The sequence below is a fragment of the Pocillopora verrucosa genome, chromosome 7 (assembly GCF_036669915.1).
Source record: "Pocillopora verrucosa isolate sample1 chromosome 7, ASM3666991v2, whole genome shotgun sequence".
Lineage (NCBI taxonomy): Eukaryota > Metazoa > Cnidaria > Anthozoa > Scleractinia > Pocilloporidae > Pocillopora > Pocillopora verrucosa.
Window position 1 is genome coordinate 7007587 of NC_089318.1, and position 19762 is coordinate 7027348.

The following is a 19762-nucleotide window of genomic DNA, read 5'->3' on the forward strand; positions in this document are numbered from 1 at the left end:
TTGTGAGAATTCAAGACAGTTGTTGAAACCCAGGCGCGCCTCGTGTCTCAGATATCTTGGATAAAGTGTATAATTTTATGCGTTTCTTCACGATATGGTCGTACTGCCGACATAATTAATCGTTCAATAGATGATATGGAACCCTAGCGATGTCTCTTTTTTAAATTGGGGATTTTTTTCCACAAATAATGTATTATTCACGTTTTTCATCAATGCTGACTTACTGAGCGCTTTATTAAAAATCGGAAAATTTGTCTATTGATTAAGATGGCCGCGAACAAATACCATGTATGTGTTAATAGGCATTATCCACGAGTTGTAATTCTCGCCCTAAATTGTACATTAACAGCAGGAAGGAAGCGTTGTTGTTTCAGCCGTTTGAAGTTTACACATCGTTTGATTAAACCATTAGAGAGGTAGTTTTAGAAATCAATTTCCCATCCAAAAACTATAAATGACTTAATGTTACTGGATAAAATGTCTTAAATAACCGATACATACGAAAATAACGAGGAGCCAAAAGGTTAGAAAGGGATAAATTGACGAGAGAATTTGGTACAAATGAATAATTCGCCGTTAAAAAGATTGTTTTTATCTCACTACCAACCAATTTTTCGCATATGAGCCGTTTATTTCTCAAGCAGATATTTAAATTTTCCCAAGGCTAAAAACAAAATCGTGTAATCCTTGCTAACTAAAGTGTCATTCAGGCTTTGAAGAGTTACCACTTCACTCGGCTTACACCCATGTTATTGCAAATATTGTATTTCGTGTGGGAAATCACCACATGATCTGAAATTAATAAGTGAAGACGACCTTTTATTCACTCGCTTGCTTCTCGAACATAACATTTTCTTCAAGTAATTAGTTCTTGACGTGAAGTAAAATGCTTCATTAAAATACGGTATGGTCGAAATGTACATTTTTTTTTTGTTTGCTCTGCTTGAATAAAGTAGATTTCGTTCTGTTTTTTAAGGTTTTTCTTTAGTAGTTTGTTGCTTTACAGTATTAAAGTCTTGATCAGTTCATTGTCAATGCAAACTTATTGATTAGACTTCGCTTTATTCCAAAGAGCGCTAATTCATACCTTGTTAAAAGATTGATTACAGTGGAGATTGGTTCGGAAACTAATGAGACGTTTTCATACAAAATGTCAATTTTTGTGTTACCACTAGACAGATAGTGCAGTGCAGTTTCGAGTCGTGATTAGCATATGAAAGCATCTTGTATGATGATATATACATACACGCTTTATCTGTAGACACGCTTTATCAGTAGACCTCTAGCTGACTGAAGATGATAGCGAAATTTTTCCTAAATGCGATATAACCTTGGAAACAGGTATCTCAGTCATTTTTAAATAATTTTGGGAACAGGTGATACGGTTATCCGAAATGCGCAAATGCAAACGACCATTTAGCATCGGGTCTTTAAAATATGGACACAAAACTACAGGAGAATCTTATTGCCGGTATGTTTCCAACTTCGAATTACAGTTTAGCTCTTGGAAAATCACAACCATTGAGAACTAATGCCGAATGTCCAGGATTGACAGCTTTAAATGCAGTTTTGGGAGTATCGTGTTTTTACGGCACTGCCGCGAACTTGATCATTCTAATTTTTACGATTTTAAAGCATCGCCATCAGGGTTTAACGCCAGATAGAATACTGATTACAAATTTTGCAGGCGTCGATCTCATGGCGTGTTTTATCAGTCTACCACTTCATGTAAGAGCTATAAACAGTCAATCGAGTATTGCAGATAACCCTATATGCTTGTCAAGGTTTTTCACGATGTTCACTTGTTTTGCTGTGAACATCATGACACTGGCTGTCATAAGTATAGACCGCTATGACGCCATCTGCCGCGCGCCTTTGCGTGAAATAACTTGCAAGAAGACCGCATATTTCCTTGTCTTCATTTGGTTGTTTGCAAGTTGTACCGCTGCAGCCGGGGGAACAGGACATATCCTTACTGCCGTGCGGGGCGAACACGCCTGCTACAGCCCCGGACGAGACGTCTCCTCTCATGCAATCATTGGCAAGACGGTGATGATTGCCGTCGTTTCTCTGTGGATCTTGCCTTCTCTTGCAATTGTGTTTTACAGATTCTACGCCATTCGAAAATACGTTCAGGATCACTCAACCCATTTACGAGACACTCTGGGTGTTTCAGTGGTAAAAAGAGAAGTCAAACTCACCAAGATTTGCATCGTAATGATCACAACATATCTTAGTTTATGGGTAATGTTTGCACTCATGGTGTTATTAAGAAACAGGTTCTCCTCTTTGGAAGTTCATTGTGCGTATCTATGGTCGTATTCCTTGGCTTACTCCAGTTTCACCGTCGTACCAGTCGAGTACATGATTCTTGACAAAAGAATTCTGGCTTATATTTGGCGAGAATGCGTGCGGAGAAGAACAGCAAAGGTTTCAGTGGAACTGGCCGCGACTAACCATGAAGGAGGCGAAACAATCACTTGATTGACGAAAAAAGTAAATCGTATTTGGAATTGATTGAAAAGCTTTTACTACTCTAAGAAAATGAAATTTTCGCGCTTTCATTTCTTACACAGCGGACTTTAATTTTACGAGGCCACAAGAGGCCTACAGTTTCCCCACGTGTCCCTCACAGTTTTCGTCCTAAATTTTGATGACCACAATTTCTGGTTATTTGGGTGCTAGGAGACTTGATTGTTTCTCTTTTTCATTTCTAAAGTACTCAATATTTCATCGCGTCTTAAGTACTAATTCAAAAACTTGTGCATCGTGTTCCATCAGGGTATCCAAACACGATATTAATTTTCGAGTGTTTAGAAACCCTAATGAAACACGACGCACGAGTTTTTTAAAGAAATTAATTAATTAGGAAATGAGCTCACCAAAGTTTTATGCTTTATTAAACTCAAGGGTTTGATACTGCATAAAACACATAATAACGCCTCATTCGACACACGTCGCACGTCTAATGATAAATTCATTTCCCATTTAATCAGTGCCAGAATATTAGTGTACTTAACTTCCGCCTGATTAAATATCCGTGACACACTTCATCTTTTCACTTTATCTTACTATTTTCTACGCAATAAATTATAACAAAAAAAGTACGTAAGCTATTTCACACCAGTATTGGTGGCTGTACGTCGATCTTTGGACATACGCCAACAAGTGTAAACAGCTGCTGAGTGCTGTCTTATCGCGGTTTCCTCAGGAAATAACCGAGACCTTACTTAACCCAGAATATTAGGTACACTAGGACGGAAACTAATGGAGAAATATTCGCTTCAATTTTATCAACGAACATAACCTGTTTCAGGCGTTCACTTGGTAAAACAGAGCAGATAAGCAGACGGCGTAATTGAAGCGGAGGAGAAAAAAGCGAGGGGAACTTGGGCACTTCATTTGCATAGAGTTGTTTATTTTAGGTAAGAAGCATGATCTACACTTCTGATAACGTTGAATGAATGTATAATGAAGAGATCCTTGTGTCTTGTGTGGGATATGGCTCTTAACCAGCAAGTGCACTAATGCTAATTTTAATAACTGAAAATAAAGACATTAATTAAAACAAGAAGACTTTTTAACAATAATTATACACAATCATACATAATTCTTGTAGTGTCAACAGAACAAATTAAAAAAACTGAAGACGTACTCAGCTGCACATATACTTATCTTTAATGACGTTTCTCAACGTTTTTTTTTTCCTTTCATTTTGGTCGACATTTTAGTCATAAGATATCTTCACTTTCCTTGATAAGGCGCTTACAGTCGTTTCGCAAGACAAGCACGGGCCCAAAGACACGCTCACTATGAACTTCAAAGGATCCATGTAACTCGTAGTGTTAACGATATATTTCCATTAATAAGAAATGTTTGTTTCAATCTGAGACACCGCATGTCACGTGAACTCTACATCTTCCTCGTCAAAGTCTTCATCATCCAACTTTTTAAAGTTTATTTCTTTATTTTCCCAGATCTCTCTGGGGCCAGGCTCTGCAGAGGGGCGCTTGGGGCGAATTTCGATACCTTCCAGACGTCGCTGTTTTTTAGCTGCTTGCTACAATGGAACAAGCCAGTAATGTCAATAGAACATACTTTTACAATAAATCGATTCGCCAAAGGGCACTGACCGTCGTAAACGTATCACCAAGATGAGGCAATTGTTGAAAAAGAAAGGACATCGATTCCACGTCATGGCTTACCTGCAGTACAGGCGTCTTAATAGCGCGAGTTAACGTTACAAGCGCGCAATCGTTTACCCGACCGACCATGTTTGATGAAAAGTCAGAGTGGACAGTGGGGGAGGAAGCCCTTCCATCTCCTTCCTTTCGACCGTCGCTCCCCCACCCCCCCCCCCTTAGTACAAATTTATATTTATTTCTCTCACCAACCTTCCGCTGCTGTAGAGATCAACTATGGCAGCTACAATTTTCGGCACACGGATCAATGTCAGTATCTAAACAACTGCACACCTACCCTTCCCTAACCCAACAGTCAACTGAGAACAAGTTCGGGTTAATGTTGGGTTAGGGGAGGGGGTAGGTGTGCAGTTGATCATGTTGATCCGAAAGTACTGACCACTCGCCCGTCAAAATCACGCCTACTCTCTCGACTATGTCCTGGACAAACATGCTAAGATTTTTACTTACTGATGCTACATAATCACAATTTCTTTCGACAGGAAACCGGAAATAGTTTTAGTTTCTTCAGGTCGATCGTATTTAAATCGTTTCAAATGACTTTTGGCCATTCGGTTTGGGGCTGCGCGTTTTACCAGCTGGCAAACAACGCCATCCTCTCTCAGCGGTGTTTTATTTTAATATACATTATGACCAACAAACAAGGAAAGACCATCGTCTTACCTCAATTATCTTTGCCATTCTAACATCCCGGTTATGAGTAAGTAGACTGGTGGCTACCGACACCCCTGTTGATGTCGTCTCTGTCGTTACACGGCCAGTTCTACCCACGCGGTGAATATAGTCCACTAACGACGTGGGGAAGTCAAAGTTGATCACATGGCCTACCTGAGGGGAGAGTGGGGAGAACAAAGTCTGGTTAAATGTTCAGAAAACTTGAAATAAAGTAAAGCAATGGACCGCTTTCTGTCTTAAAGAAGGAAAGCCATGACGATAATATCAATTACGGAGGATAACAGTCCAAATCTTGTTTATAACATTTTGGTCCCTTTTAGTGATCTTGAAAAGACATCAAAAATTCTCCAGAAAAACATAACGCCAGTGCGCGGGTCACAATCCTTGGAGCCACCTCAACTGAGAACTGTAGAAATTGTATACATTGTGGCGTATATGAACAAAATAATTCCCAACTCAGGCCTAGTATGCGGCCGTGGTTGTTTTAGTGTGGAGAGTATTGCGAGCGCACTGAAGCACCCACGGCTTGAGGTACACAGCGGTTAGACGTTGAACATTAGTTGGCGTGCCTACAGGCTTTCATAATCAAGGTATCCCACATGAGGTACAAACAAACACAAACATAAGACACTAAGTCACGATATATGCGTATGACGCATTTGGTGAAGCTCAAATCAACAGAAAACCCGTACGTTTTGTACTCGAATAGTGTCGTGTCTTTTCAGTTTCCCCTACTCTTGTTTTCTTTTACAGATTTCTACGGACGTTTCAATTTCTTTCGCTTACTTTGCAAGACAGTGGTTGTTTCTTATGTTCCCTTTGAAATTTTGCGCGGGAAATCGGCAAGCGGCCGGCCAGAATTAATCCCCTCGCGCATGCACCCACTTTTGACCGCTGAGTTCCCCTTCACGGCTCAGCAGAATGAAGTAAACTTCGTTCATACTTACATCAGGGTCTACTCCTCTAGATGCTATATCAGTACAAACAAGAACTCTTGCTCTTCCCTCTTGGAACTCTTCAAATAAGTTGCTCCTCACCTTCAATAAGCAAAAAAATTCCCAAAACAAAAACATTGGACAACTGTTCGTTTTCCCTGTTGTTCAACCTTTTAGTACAAATTGGAAAAAAATTCTATCCGTTAAGATGTCCAATAAAGGAAATGATCATCAACTATAAAACCTCTTGATTGTTCAACAAATTCTCCCTGTTAGCGCAGTAGGAAATGTATAGAAAACAGTATGGGGAACATGCACGCTGACGTTAGGGTGTAAAGAGTTAACTTAGAACTGACCTAACCATCACGAGCTAGCAAAGTTATTACCTTGGAAGGAAGCACTTTGTGAAGTCGGATAAATTTGATACGCTTCTCTACGAGAAAATGCCCCACAAAATCGCAGGCCTCTGTAGTATTACAGAACACGATAGTTCGCTGAAAAGGATCTTGAAGGTCGTGTCTTAGGAGTCTTAGGAGTTTGCCTGCAAAAATAAAACAAATAAAACAAAATACTAGACTAGCTTTAATTAAGTTCGACGAATTTTTAAAATGTTGAATGCAAGAGAATTCACAGACATCGTTGACAGAATTTCAGGGTAAACTCGTCCTTAAAAAAAACTAAAATCCCTGTGTACTGCTGCAGGACTTTGATTTAAGATCCGAAACTTCATATGCAGGGGAAGATATTTTAATTTTGCTTCAAAGCCAACTTTGGCTAGAGTTTTACTACCGCGGCATATTTAAACTTCTTCTCACAACTCAAAGAACTTTTGTTCCGTCCCCTCTAAACAGAGGAAGTTATTATAACACAGACATCCTTGTTTCTCTTACCTGCCTTTTCCTCCTGCTTGATTTTTACAAACCTATGTCTGATATGGGGAAGAACGCGGTGAAGACCAGAAGAACATGTTTTTAAGCGCTGAAAGAAATATATACTCGCTTGTTACAATCAACGACGCATGCGGCCTTTGTTTCAAAGAGACCAGGCAATAAATGCAGGAAAAAATGAACCGCCTCACTGCAAATATCAAAGAAAAACAGTTCCTGATTATTGCTTTATATGCGTCACGAGAAAAAATGTCCCACACGTGAGGCTTGAAAGAGATAAACGAAACAGGAATAAAAACTATCCAACCGATTTCCTTATAGGAAAAAAAAACAAAAACAAAAAAGAAACACCCGACATGCTGATCACACTGCATCTTACCGGAAGCATTCGCTGTAAGGTGTCTACCACCAACTCATTTGGCATCGTTGCACCGACAATAGTGACTTGTGTGTCCACCGGCTGCTCGCTGGGAGGAGATGGTCTACCTTGTCGTATCTGTAACAAGGTTACATAAAGTGGTTGTCGCAACCGAACAAAACATGAAATAAAACAATGATTTGGGATGAAATATGAGAGGTGATTGAATGACCAACTAGTACCCATTGGCAAATTGAAAATATGTATTCAACAAATTAAATCAAAGCGCAACAGGGTATGTAAAATTTAATAACAACAACGACAGTACTTGTCTGCCTTCGAGTGCATTTTTTTCCCCACAAATACTCCGGGTTGAGCCAAAATGTATCTGTTTTGTGTAAAATGAAGCTACAGGGATGGTATTACGAACCCAGGGCGGAATGAACGGTTCCAAAGCATTTGTCCCCTTTCAAAGCACATGTGAACGTTCATACTCCTCGATGAAGAAAGCCCGAGGGAAAGAAATAAATAGAATCTTACAAAAGAACGTACCACAATGGCATTAACAAGGGAATGTACTTGGACAATCTTACCCTGTATCAACCCTTTCACTCCTAAGATCTCATAAGTAATTTTCCTAACTGTCTGCCATACAATTCTTTTGATGATAGTTTAAAGAATTTGGTATTGGATCAATTCATAATCCACTAATTGATATCTCTCTTTATTCTCATCGCTTGTCCGCTTAATATTGTGGTGATATTGTAAGGAGAAATTCGGTTTTGGTCACTAATGGGAGTTTAAGGGTCAGGAGCAAAGACCAAAGCGTCTCTACCAAGTGGGTTGCCGGTTGTAAATTAACACCCTGTAGAAATCACTCAGTTAGGGATGTGCTGTGCGTACGTCAAGCGCGTATGCAAAGAAAAATATACGATGGTACGTGTCGGCTCACCGAGATCGATTGGAGAATTTCCATTGTGTCTGATTTGAACGAGGAATCAAACATGGAATCCGCTTCATCAATTACCAAATACGACAAATCCGAGAAAAACAAACGATCTAAAAAAAAAAGGAGTAGAAACCACTCATTAGTAAGGACAAAAACGGGGACAAGAATCCCTGAGGTTTCAAAAAAGCCGGTTACCGGACCGCCGCTTATAAGACCCCTCACCGCTGTCTGTTTAGTCCGAGAGCAGGCCCTCGTGTTTGGGTTTTTGCCTTACCACCCCTTTTCTGGCTACGGCTGCCTATTAGATTTTCAGCAACCGTCTTATGAAAAAGTTATTGATACCCCTGAAAATCACAGTGAAAATAAAGAACTATGAGTATTCTAGGTCCTTTTTTAAGAGTCGTTCGGTGAATAACTCAGCGCACTCGGAGCGTGACCGATAACATAAGCACGTGTCACGCAAGCCGGTCACTTTATCTTCGGTAAGCGCTTGTAAGATCAGTTCCAATAAGGTACGTACCTTTCTGACGAAATTGAAGTAACGTTCCTGGAGTGGCAACCACGAGATCCACGGGAGACGCAAGGTCTCTTTTCATAAATTTCTGTGAGAGAAACATTTTACAGCCAGCAGTTTAGTTATAAACGTGTTACTTCATTACTAATCGACCTCGACAAAACAACTTCAAGCGCGTGGGATATTTCCATTTAAGGGAGAAGGAAAGGGTGTGGGGGGGGGGGGGGAAGGGGGAGGAAGGTAACTGCACAGAGGACCCACTGACATTTACATGCATCACAGGCTGTGTTATCATTGAAAATCACCCCCTTTAATACAAATTACCACTTAAGGTACCCCGCCCTTGGCTATACTTTTGAACTCTCTCACCTTTTTCCGTCCGCCGATAATGCCAACTGATTTAAAGCGTGCATGATGACTTAATGACTTAGCAACTTCCTGGAGAAAAAAAAAAAAGAAAGGGTACAAGTCATGCAAGTGTTCACCATTGCATAAATTGCACCTCACCTGCCACGATCATTCTGTACTTGTGTCTAGTAAGGTGAAGCTTTTAATTTACACTTTATTCATGACGATACATGATTTAACACGCCTGTGTGTGTTACAGACCCATTTAAGGCCAACGCAAATGAAGTCAATTTGAAAGACAAATCTGAATGGAACAATTAATCTTATTGGGGAAAGTTGTTTTTCGTCCTGTCACGAGCGTGAGACAAAGCAAAACTTCTGAGTCCCCATGAGGAATCGAACCTCTGACCTTCGGATTCCGCGCTGCGATGCTCTACCACTGAGCCACAGAGACTCTACGGCTAGCGAGGTCTATTACAAAGTTCATATGACACGCGTTCTGCATACTGCTAGGATCAGCAATGTCGATAACTCGATGGGGAATAAGTTTCTTGTAATTTGCGCTCCAGTCGGGCTACATTTCTACCGCCTTAAGGAAAGTCTTTCGCCAACATAATGCTCTACAAAAGGCAACCAGTCAGAAAAGCTGTCCAATTTAACTTAAGGAGCCACTTAGCTCAGAGATTGCCAAGAATCTAACTTTTCATTTTACGAGTTCTAAGATTAGAGAAGAGAGACAAAGATACTTACTAACACTTGAATAGCAAGTTCCCTGCCTGGAACAACAATACATGCTCGTGGTCGTTTCAGACGCGTTATGACACCATGTTTGCGCTCGTCTTCTCTCAGATGGTGAACCACTGGCGCCAGGTAAGCAAGAGTTTTTCCAGTCCCTGGAATAATAATCAGTCTCTCAATCAAAGGACTGTAAAATTTGCGGCCTGTGGCTCTCATTCCTAGGGTCTTATTGTAATTCTCCTGTCTCGTTGCTTTACTTTACCTTGTAAATCAGCCAGGAGAATTTGGAGTTACATCAAGATGACAACCCCTGCCTGATAAATTTGTCCCGTTATCTACAGCAATTAACCAGTTCAATACCTGTTTGTGCAGCACAAAGCACATGCTCTCTTTTAAGTAATGGGGGAATTGTTACCATCTGCAAATTTAAAACCAAAATTTTAGTGAATTTCTATGTGTTAAATATGTACATTTGAACAAGTTTTTTAGATAACAAAAATGTATTCCTGTGTGTCAGTACTTACAAATAAGCTAATTGATAAGTGTGCTCTGAGAATTCCTTTTGAAATGTAAAACTAGCAGACATTCTTTTAAAGATGCTGCCACAGTCAAAATTACTTGGGTTTTCAGTAAGTCTTGAGCTGTCAAAATCTGGCTAAGTACTGTAATTCTGCTTTGTGAAAGCTTAAGGTGATGATAAATAATGATAATTGAACTGAGTAGAGTACAATTTGATCTGAGATCATCTGTACAATTTCAAAATCAAACAAACCTACAGTGCAAGTTCATTTTGAAATCACAAGTATAATTTCGGAAAAAATTGCACAAAAGGAAAACCAATTACCATCTAATTGCATTCATATTTCTTTCCTTTTTGTTGTTTTTGTAACTGTTTATTCATTACATCTAACAGAACATATCCATTTTGAAATTGCAAAATTTTGATTAGAAAAAAATGTTGGTCTTCAGCCTGATGGTTTCCTTGCCCATCATTTTCCTGCAATCTGATTGGTTACTTTGAACGCGTCTTAAAATCTGACCGGTTGTTTTTGTTTTCTTTAGTGTTATTTTCTTATTAGGTGGGAAAAGAGATGCAATTTAGAGTATTGCACTGCAGAGAGCCAATCAGATTGCAAGGATCATCAGTGATATCAAAATGGATGTGATAAATAATAATTAAATTGAACTGATAATTCCAGATAAAAATTGAAGAAAATTTGGTCAACCAAATAAGACCTAAACAATAAGGCTTAACTGTATAACAAACTTGGCCTGTAATGCTACATGTACACCACAATAACAAGCCATGATTGCTTCAGAATAATTTCAAAATTTTCCAAATTCATGCACCTGAATGACTGTGGGTTTTGTAACATTTATATTGTACAAAGCCTTCAACACATCCTCTCTTAATCCAAGAGGGCTAAATGATGAAACTTGTAACTCAATATCTACATCTTTGTCTGGCCTGAATGCAGGATTCTAAATGAGAAAATCAGCAAAAAAAAGCAATTGTTAAACTAAAAAATTGTTTACATTTATGTAAGTATTTTGCAACATTTGTATCTTAACTGAATTTCAGGTCTGTACTGTAAGTTATCGACTGGGATAACAAGTTAAGATATCTGTTTTATCTCTGAGTCCAAATAGAGGGGGGGGATATTAAATATGGCCTACTTAATTGACCAATCATAGCACATGTATTAAGAAATGTAATAAAATCTTACAGCATACCACACAAGCTGACTTTCAATCCGTTGATGGCATGATAACAGTTTTGAGTAATCAGTAAGTTATTTAATTTTGTTGCCTCCAAAGATGTTTGCATGTCTCAGCAGTTTTGAAAGGTAATTTACTGAGCAGGATCTCAAGTTATTAGCATGATCAGTCATTACCCAGGTCTGACAAGACTGCTAGAGGAAGGTCAGATGAAAGAGAAGAGATAACCTGTAATTTCAGGGGTTGGTATATGTAGGCTGAGACTTGAAACTAACCACACATGTTATGTTGAGCTAACCATCTATTTTTCCTTGTGCATGTTGTAAGATCCCTGTTGTCAGTGTAATGGACTCTGGATTAGAAATTCTAGGTTCTAGCCCTGTGTTCTTGGGAAAACCACTTTACTCTAGAACCACCCCCTCTCCACTCAGGAGTTTCAATGGGTACCAAAAAACTTTTGGGAGACCTGGGTAAAGGAAGGTTAAGTCTCTACTCAAGCCAAGTGTCCAATCCAGCAGGAGCTTATCCTAATTTCCATAACATGAAGCAGCTAAGAGCATTACTACTCCCCCTTGGATGGGGTATTCAGTGCAAGGTTACCCCCAAGTATTTCATCAGGCATCCCTGACAGTTTGCCTCCACCCATTTATACTCCTGGGTGGAGGAAGGCACCTTGAGGGCATGTTTTTCCTTGGAGCACAACACAATGACCTGGCCAGTTCTTGAGCCCAGAGCTATCAACCTGGAGTGCAGTGGACTAACCATCAGGCCACAACATCTCCCCCTTGGGGAACCTTGGGTCACCTTTTATACTCTAGCACCCAGTGCTGCACCATTTGCCACACCTAATTACATTAGAAGTTGTAGCATTAGTTATGTGGCTTGTAAAAATTCACCATCTTATTACTCACTGCTACAGTTATCAATATCAATTCTGCATGTGCACCTCAGAACAAGATGGCTCAATGACAATTTCTTTGCGTCCTTTTGATATTGTCTCTTTGTTACTCTGCTGCTCCTGTAGTGGTCTTTTTTGAGAAGCCAAATCTCTCCTCCTGCTCAGTTGTCTTGAAAGTGCAGACTTCATATCCTGTGTGTTATACAAAAAAAGACAACAAGATTCAGGTTTTCAAAATATTATCCCCATCATTGCCTGAGTGACGTTTTGAGTATCTCACACAACTTGCCATTTGTGTACTTACATTATGTAAAGTTTGTAAAAAACTATAGCGTAACAGTCAAATACCTGCACTAAAGACGTAAAATAACCTGGTCTCTAAAACTCAAAACAAGGATGAACTCTGAAAAATAATTAGTCAAATGTGCATTGACCCATGACTTCAGAGTAGGATTGGAAGTTAAGGAGTGAAAGAGCTAGCATGTCAAATATTTTCAAAGATGCTGTTTCGTTTGATTCCAAATGTACAGGAACAACAGAAATGTTTTAACTCTCAAAATTAACTAGCATCTAATGTCCCCTTTCTGTATCACCTATAAATCACTCATCGAGGTCAGGTAAATAAAGGAAATGGTCAGAAACTTAAGAAGCTCTTGATTGTTAAACAAAGTCTCCTTTTAAAGCACCTTGATAAATGTATAGAGAACAGTATGGAGAATATGCATTCTGATGTTAAGGTGAAAAAGGTTGAAGGTAATAGCTACAAAACCAAGAATAACAATCAAGGCTAGTTATAAATGAATTACCATATCAGGTTTGACTCGTTTTACTAGCTGTTTATGTGGCTGTCTGACCGGCTCTTTGACCTGTTTTGTAGATTTAGGAGACAGAGAACTTGAGGCTGCAACTTTCCTGGCCAAACGTGCACATCGAACATACTGACAACCAAATATCTGTAAATTATACAGACAGCAAGTTAAGTACAGTGCACCGTTGTTCTAAATGATTACAATGCCCCCCCCCCCTTCCCTCTCCCATGCAACATACAGACTGACTGAAGGAAAGCGTGACATTAGTGGAAAAATCAACCGGTACTAAGCCACCGAAAAATAATACATTTCTCATGACTCCAATCAAAAGCACGCGGAGTGCACATTTCAACGCTTCATGTACATGTATGCTCTTGGATCTGAATGTTAAGGCTCCTAGTGCACACGAAAAGGAACCCTATCAAAAAAATCACTATCTCTGTGTGACTGAGATAAAAACGCTCACTCACAATTTTTACCGGAAGCAAGTCAACTACTCGCCGTCCGTGCAAAACAGCCGCCATATTAGAAATGTATCCCAGAAATCCCTGGGTACGAACAAGGAGAACAAACTTACCCGGTCCTCTCTCGTACGAAGGGGGGTCTTTCATCAAAAGGAGAACGTGACGCTGGAGTATGGTATGACGCGACGCCCATGCGTAATTTCCAAAGAACCTCTTGACACCATGAAGTTTTGATTGAATGTTTTTATCAAGTGCTATTCGTATCATCCACTTGAAAAATAATTGATCAATCTTCTATTAAAAAATTACATCAAACTGAGAAGGGGGAAAAGCTGCATAAATGTCTATGGTAACAAAATTATGACAGTCATAATGGATGTCAAAATGGACAAGTTCACGTGTTTGTAATACCCTCTCATGGCTCGTGGGACCAACCACGTTGAACACGTTTTTAGTGAGTAGTTACGTAATATACCTAACAACCTATTGCCTCATCAACTTATTATCACGATTCAGGCAATTGTTATTGCTTGGGTACACGTTAGTTATCTTGTGTATAACTTATGATCAACTTTCTTTGCGAGGTACAAAGAATCCATTAAAATTGCCCCGATCTCAAAAATGTAGCTTACCTTTGTCAGCTATTGGAGGTAATTCCACAGTCAAACTGGTCCTATCGAAGCATCATTTTTTCTTTTTTACAGGTTTTCCTTTTGTGAAATTTACTCTCTTAGGATCGATTTGTCTCTCGTTTTCCTTTATTTATTTATTCATCCATTTATTTATTTATTTATTTATTTATTTCACGCCATCAGTTTGTGTTAATTCAAACTTTCTCTTTCGCCTGCTCGCACCATACCGTTGATTTAAGGGTGGTCTCCTTTCTCCCTTGTTAGGCAAGTCTTCTGTCAGCAAGATGCTTACTTCAATCACTTGCTTGGTCAAAAAGAAGACAACGCAGCACATGACTTGACTTGACCCGGGCACTTTGATCTTGCCATGTGCCAATGTTCCGGTCAAGTGATTGGCAATCACGTGACCTTTCATCATCTCGTCATCACAATTTTCAACACAGTTTCCCATCACGCATGAAAATATACTCTGATGTTCATTCTAGCTATGGAAAACTATATATTCATATGTTGAATCACTGCGTTGAAATAGTTGGCCTGACAAACAACAAAAGAAGTCCAGTTTTAAATTACCATTTATTAATAAACGGAACTTGAAAAAACTCGTAAACCAGTGCGGTGAATCTCAATCAAACATACTCCGAAGCCTCTCTTTATCGATAAAAAAAGGATTGAATTTCACTGACAAATATAAATGTTTTGCTGTAAACTAAATTCAAACTAATGTTAGTCGTTCTTACTCGTGGCAAGCTTAGGGTAATGTAATGTTGTGTAATGAATGAGTTGCCAGTAATCGGATCCCTCTGCTATGCGCAAAGGGTCCTGGGATTGCCACGGGGCAATCAACGCAAAAAAAACGAAAGGTCCAGTGTACGTTTAAACGAAATGTGACCGGACATTGAAAAATTGCATTTTAAACTGTTTCTTATTGATGTAGGAGGTATAGGTCATGAAAGTCACCTGGTTCTCAACTTTAATCAGATTGGAAATCCCGCGTGAAAAGTCTAACAAGGTGGTCTTATAGTCATGCACCCACCTGATGCAATGAGTAATTTGGGCTCCTGATAATTCGCAAAAAGTCAAATCCCTGAAAAAATTGACAGGGGAACAATATCTTTGGACGACCAATGTATTACGTAACTGACACATTCGCAGAGCGTCGTTTTGTTTATGTTTTCAAATTTATTTATTTGTGTTTTTTTTTTACACACTAGTAAATTTTTTTTAAATCAGAGAATCAAGTATTATTTTGGTCTGGAAAAACCTGCAGTTGGCGTTTCGGTAGCTCTATTACACCAGTAGCCCTAAGGGGAAATTCGGGCCTAAATACAGCTATTAAGGGTTCTTTTCGGTACTGACCTCAGCTATTTTTGTGAGTATTTTCACGTGAAAATAGATTTCACAAATTACCTGAGGGCGTTGCATGATAACAAGCTGTGGTGTGTGGCCATCGATAAAATAGTGTGCATTATGCTGCATTGCGAACATTAGTAAGCGTTGTGAATAGTACAATGTACACCTTTTTGCGCGGGGGTGGGGTGAGGGGGTCCTAGCCCTACCCAGCCCAGGCAAAGCGTTCATTAGCGCTTCAACAAAAATTATTACACAAGGGAAAAAAATGTTTAAGTTTGAGTACAATACTTTATAAGTAAAAGATACTGCACGAGCCAAAATTGCTCATTGATAACCCCACTCTCCCGTGCCATGTACCAATGTGCCTTGTGCAGAAACACAGTTGGTAAGGCCCTCCTCCGATGAAGGTGGCGAAATTTGATTGATGTAATCGATAAAAAGATCTATATGTGACAATTATATTAGGAAAGGAAGTTTTTCTGGCGAATGACCTCGTATAAAGAAAATTTTGCATACTGCAACAGGTTGCTTGGAAAAATGAGAAATTCGATAGGTAACGGCTGCGTTGGCGTACGAAGAGGCTTGACCGAAATGTGATCGAATAAGTTCGTTGATTTAACCAACGTAACGTGCCCTCTATGTGCCTGGAATATGAAACCTCCGGGTTAATTTTTCCCTTTCTATCTCATCAAGGATGAAAACAGAGATTTCTTGTCCATAATCAAATATCCATCAAGCGCTCGCAGACGGTTTTGTATCAATATTATGACAGGTCTCGATGCCGACATTTGCGGTACATGAGCTTTCAATACAAAAGCAATTAATCGGAGCGGCCGGCGTGAAAAAATTCTCGGCAAAATGAATTTTAAAGAATGGTCGTGATGCATATCAAGCCTCGGGTTATAAAAAACGATTCGATACGTTAATTGTAACTGATATGTCATGCAAATTTCGACAAAAGGTGAGACAAGCAAACCACTTAACGCTATCGGTGCCCCTCAAGTTAGCTTAGAATTGCCGATTTTTCAAATTCAATTATTCCAAGTGAGATTATTCGGCTACTGGCGGCGCAATCACTCGTGAATCATGCGAGGGCGATGTGATCCAAACAAAAGGAAATGGAAATTTCACCTCACATGCACAAACCTTGTCATTTTCTGTAGGGCCACCGAGCCACTTTATGAGCTACTATGATTGGCTAATTTTCACTTCCGATCTCCGGAGAATAATAAAGAACTAGACCCTGTGAGCAGGGTAACTGGAATACCTGGATGGTACTGGATCCTTGGAATCAAGTGTAGTGATACTACGGGTGTCGGACTAGTATACTGAAATAGTGCGCTCAAGTCTGGCCAAGGGCATAACCTATTTCAAAACATAGGCATGCTATGCGTGCAAGAGTTCCTTTTTTGTAGGGTGGGTGGATTACTTGAAACATTGTGAGTGATGTCTACATTCTTACAAAAGGAAAGAAGAATATTAATGTGGGAAAGAAAGAAAATGTCGAATTACCTCACTCACAGGTATTTTGTGGTAGATTATGTGTGTTTTGCGAATAAATGTAACCAAAAATAAACTGTATTGGTGCCATGGATACCTGTTAATACAAAATGCAGACAGCAGACTGCAGACCGGATACAAAATATAGACTGCAGACTGCAGAGTGGGTACAAAATGCAGACTAAGAATCTGAAGAGTTTTTACGTCTGGTATATAATAACATGTCATCTTACAGCTTACCAAGCGTCACGCAATCGCTTTTCTGCAATCCGCCTTCACGATTATTTGCACTATTGTGGAATATTCCTGGCCCATTTCTTGATGAAAATCGATCGCAATATTATTTCAAGCCTTTAATAAAGTCTTCTTACTTTGCGCGCGAGTTGGTTGGTGTGATGTCTCTACAGATTTTATCAACGTAATAAAAGTAGATGATGTGAACAACAGTGATGGTAAAGCAAGCTTAAAACGGCAGAAATCACAAGAAAATACAACGGATACACAGGGTATGAGTAAGTTTTATTCATTTTACGAGAAAATGTTCATATTTCGAAATATGTATCGTTGTAAATCGACCATACTTCGTTCCCTGTACTATTCCTTATAACGTGCAGTTCCTCTCGTAACTTAACACCGAGTCACACAACGCGTGACGCGTTCATGAATTAATCGTTGGCTTTTTCTCGAGACGTGAGCTTGGGCCGCTTGTGACAAGACAATTGCGTAAACAATATTTAACATAACAACATTATACACAAAAAAACACAGGGTTTTGGATCACGTATTTATTAAAAAAGAATATCCATACAACTACAATGAAAACAAACATTCACCTTTCTGATCGTGAAATTAATACCATTCGTACTGTTATCGTAGCTACGTTTCTTGCCATCAAGTGAATCCAACATGTCGTCTTTCTTCACAAGCAGTTTGCATCCCATATAGTTATGTTCTTCAGTCTCACGGTAGTAGCGTTGTTCAATAGATTGCATAGAGTAAATGCAGTTTGGTTTCAGATTTCAGATTTTGCTTTTTACAACAAGTGAACGTTTTTCAACTAAGACATTGGCATACTTAGCTTACAAGGCATTCAAGGCTTTCATGGCTTTCAAGCGTTCGCGACTCAATCCGTTCCAAAATTACCGCTCATTAACATCTTTCAGTGTGGATTAGCCGCGATTAATACGACTTGTATATGCGTCTGTAAGTATTTTGCGCGTTTGCGCTATAATGCTCCAGGAGATCGCAATCCAAATACGTTGAAATACAAAACAACTGACCAAAGAGATTTATAAGCAAAAGCTCGTGTTCGTCATGTGACCCGGCCCTGTCTGTGCATGACAACGTCAATCATCATCAACATAACACGCGTGATCAGCATGTGAACACCTCATTGGATCACAGTTAGTTGTCATGGTGTTGAGGGATAACACGCGTGATCAGTATGTGAACACCTCATTGGATCACAGTTAGTTGTCATGGTGTTGAGGATAACACGCGTGATCAGTATGTGAACACCTCATTGGATTACAGTTAGTTGTCATGGTGTTGAGGGCCCAATGACCTCTGGGTACTATTGCGCAATTTTTCCATTTTGTGGCGGAGGAAAAAAACTAGACCCTGTGAGCAGGGTAACTGGGATACCTGGATGGTACTGGATCCGTGGAATCAAGTGTAGTGATACTACGCGTGTCGGACTAGTATACTGAAATAGTGAGCTCAAGTCTGGCCAAGGGCATACACCTGTCTCAAAACATAGGCATGCTATGCATGCAAGAGTTATTTTTTGTAGGGTGGGTGGATTACTTGAAACATTGTAAGTGGTCTACATTCTTACAAAAGGAAAGAAGATTGTTAACGCGGGAAAGAATGAAAATGTCGAATTACCTCACACACAGATATTTTGTGGTAAAATAAATGTAACCAAAAATAAACTGTCGTAATATAATTTCAAGCCTTCAACATAGTTGGTTGGTGTGATGTCTGTACAGATTTTACCAATGTAATAAAAGTAGATGACGTGAATAATAGTGATGGTAAAGCAAGCTTAAAACGGCAACAATCGCCAGAAACTACAACGGATACACAGGGTATGAGTAAGTTTTATTGATTTTACGAGAAAAATCTTCATATTTCGAGATATTTATCGTTGTAAATCGACCATATTTCGTTCCCTATACTATTCCCTATAATGTGTTCAAATTTTCAACGGTTCCTAAAATAACTTACTTTGAGTCACACAACGCGTGACGCGTTCGTGAATTAATCGTTGGCTCTTTCTCGAAACGTGGCCTTGGGTCGCCAGTGACAAGACAATTGCGTAAACAATACTTGACATAATAACAATATACACAAAAAACACGGGATTTTGGATCATGTATTTATTAAAAAAGAATATCCATACAACTACAATGAAAACAAACATAAGATTCACCTTTCTGATCGTGAAATTAATACCATTCGCACTGTTATCGTAACTACGTTCCCTGGCATCAAGTGAATCCAACATGGCGTCTTTCTTCACTAGCAGTTTGCATCCATTTTAATTTTGTTTTTCAGTCTCACGGTATTAGTGTTGTTCAATAGATTGCATAGAGTATATGCAGTTTGGTTTCAGATTTCAGATTTTGCTTTTTACAACGAGTTTACGTTTTCAACTAAGACATTGGCATACTTGGCATACAAGACATACAAGGCATTCAATGCTTTCATGGCTTTCAAGCGTTCGCGATTCTGTCCGATCCAAAATTACCGCTCAATAACATCTTTTTGTGTGGATTG

General features: G+C 39.3%; 2 protein-coding genes and 1 pseudogene across 2 annotated transcripts; 2 read left to right on the forward strand and 1 right to left on the reverse strand.

Annotated features, from left to right (window-relative positions):
* The first annotated feature begins 1255 nt into the window (after positions 1-1255).
* On the forward strand, positions 1256-2873 carry LOC131784934 (substance-P receptor-like). Its single transcript, XM_059101777.2, has one exon. The coding sequence runs from the start codon at positions 1438-1440 to the stop codon at positions 2482-2484; it is 1047 nt and encodes a 348-aa protein (XP_058957760.2). The 5' UTR covers positions 1256-1437; the 3' UTR covers positions 2485-2873.
* Positions 2874-3655: 782 nt separating this feature from the next.
* On the reverse strand, positions 3656-13560 carry LOC131784933 (uncharacterized). Its single transcript, XM_059101776.2, has 15 exons — positions 13503-13560; positions 13030-13176; positions 12272-12415; positions 10957-11088; positions 9967-10024; positions 9619-9761; positions 8890-8958; positions 8527-8608; positions 8010-8116; positions 7079-7195; positions 6703-6790; positions 6199-6353; positions 5825-5914; positions 4866-5030; positions 3656-4060 (listed from the first exon to the last, which is right to left on the reverse strand). Exons 1-15 carry the CDS (start codon positions 13554-13556, stop codon positions 3902-3904), a joined length of 1710 nt encoding a protein of 569 aa, XP_058957759.2. The 5' UTR covers positions 13557-13560; the 3' UTR covers positions 3656-3901.
* A 2272-nt stretch (positions 13561-15832) lies between these two features.
* The window catches only part of LOC131784948 (uncharacterized), a 7892-nt pseudogene continuing 3962 nt past the window's right edge, over positions 15833-19762 (forward strand).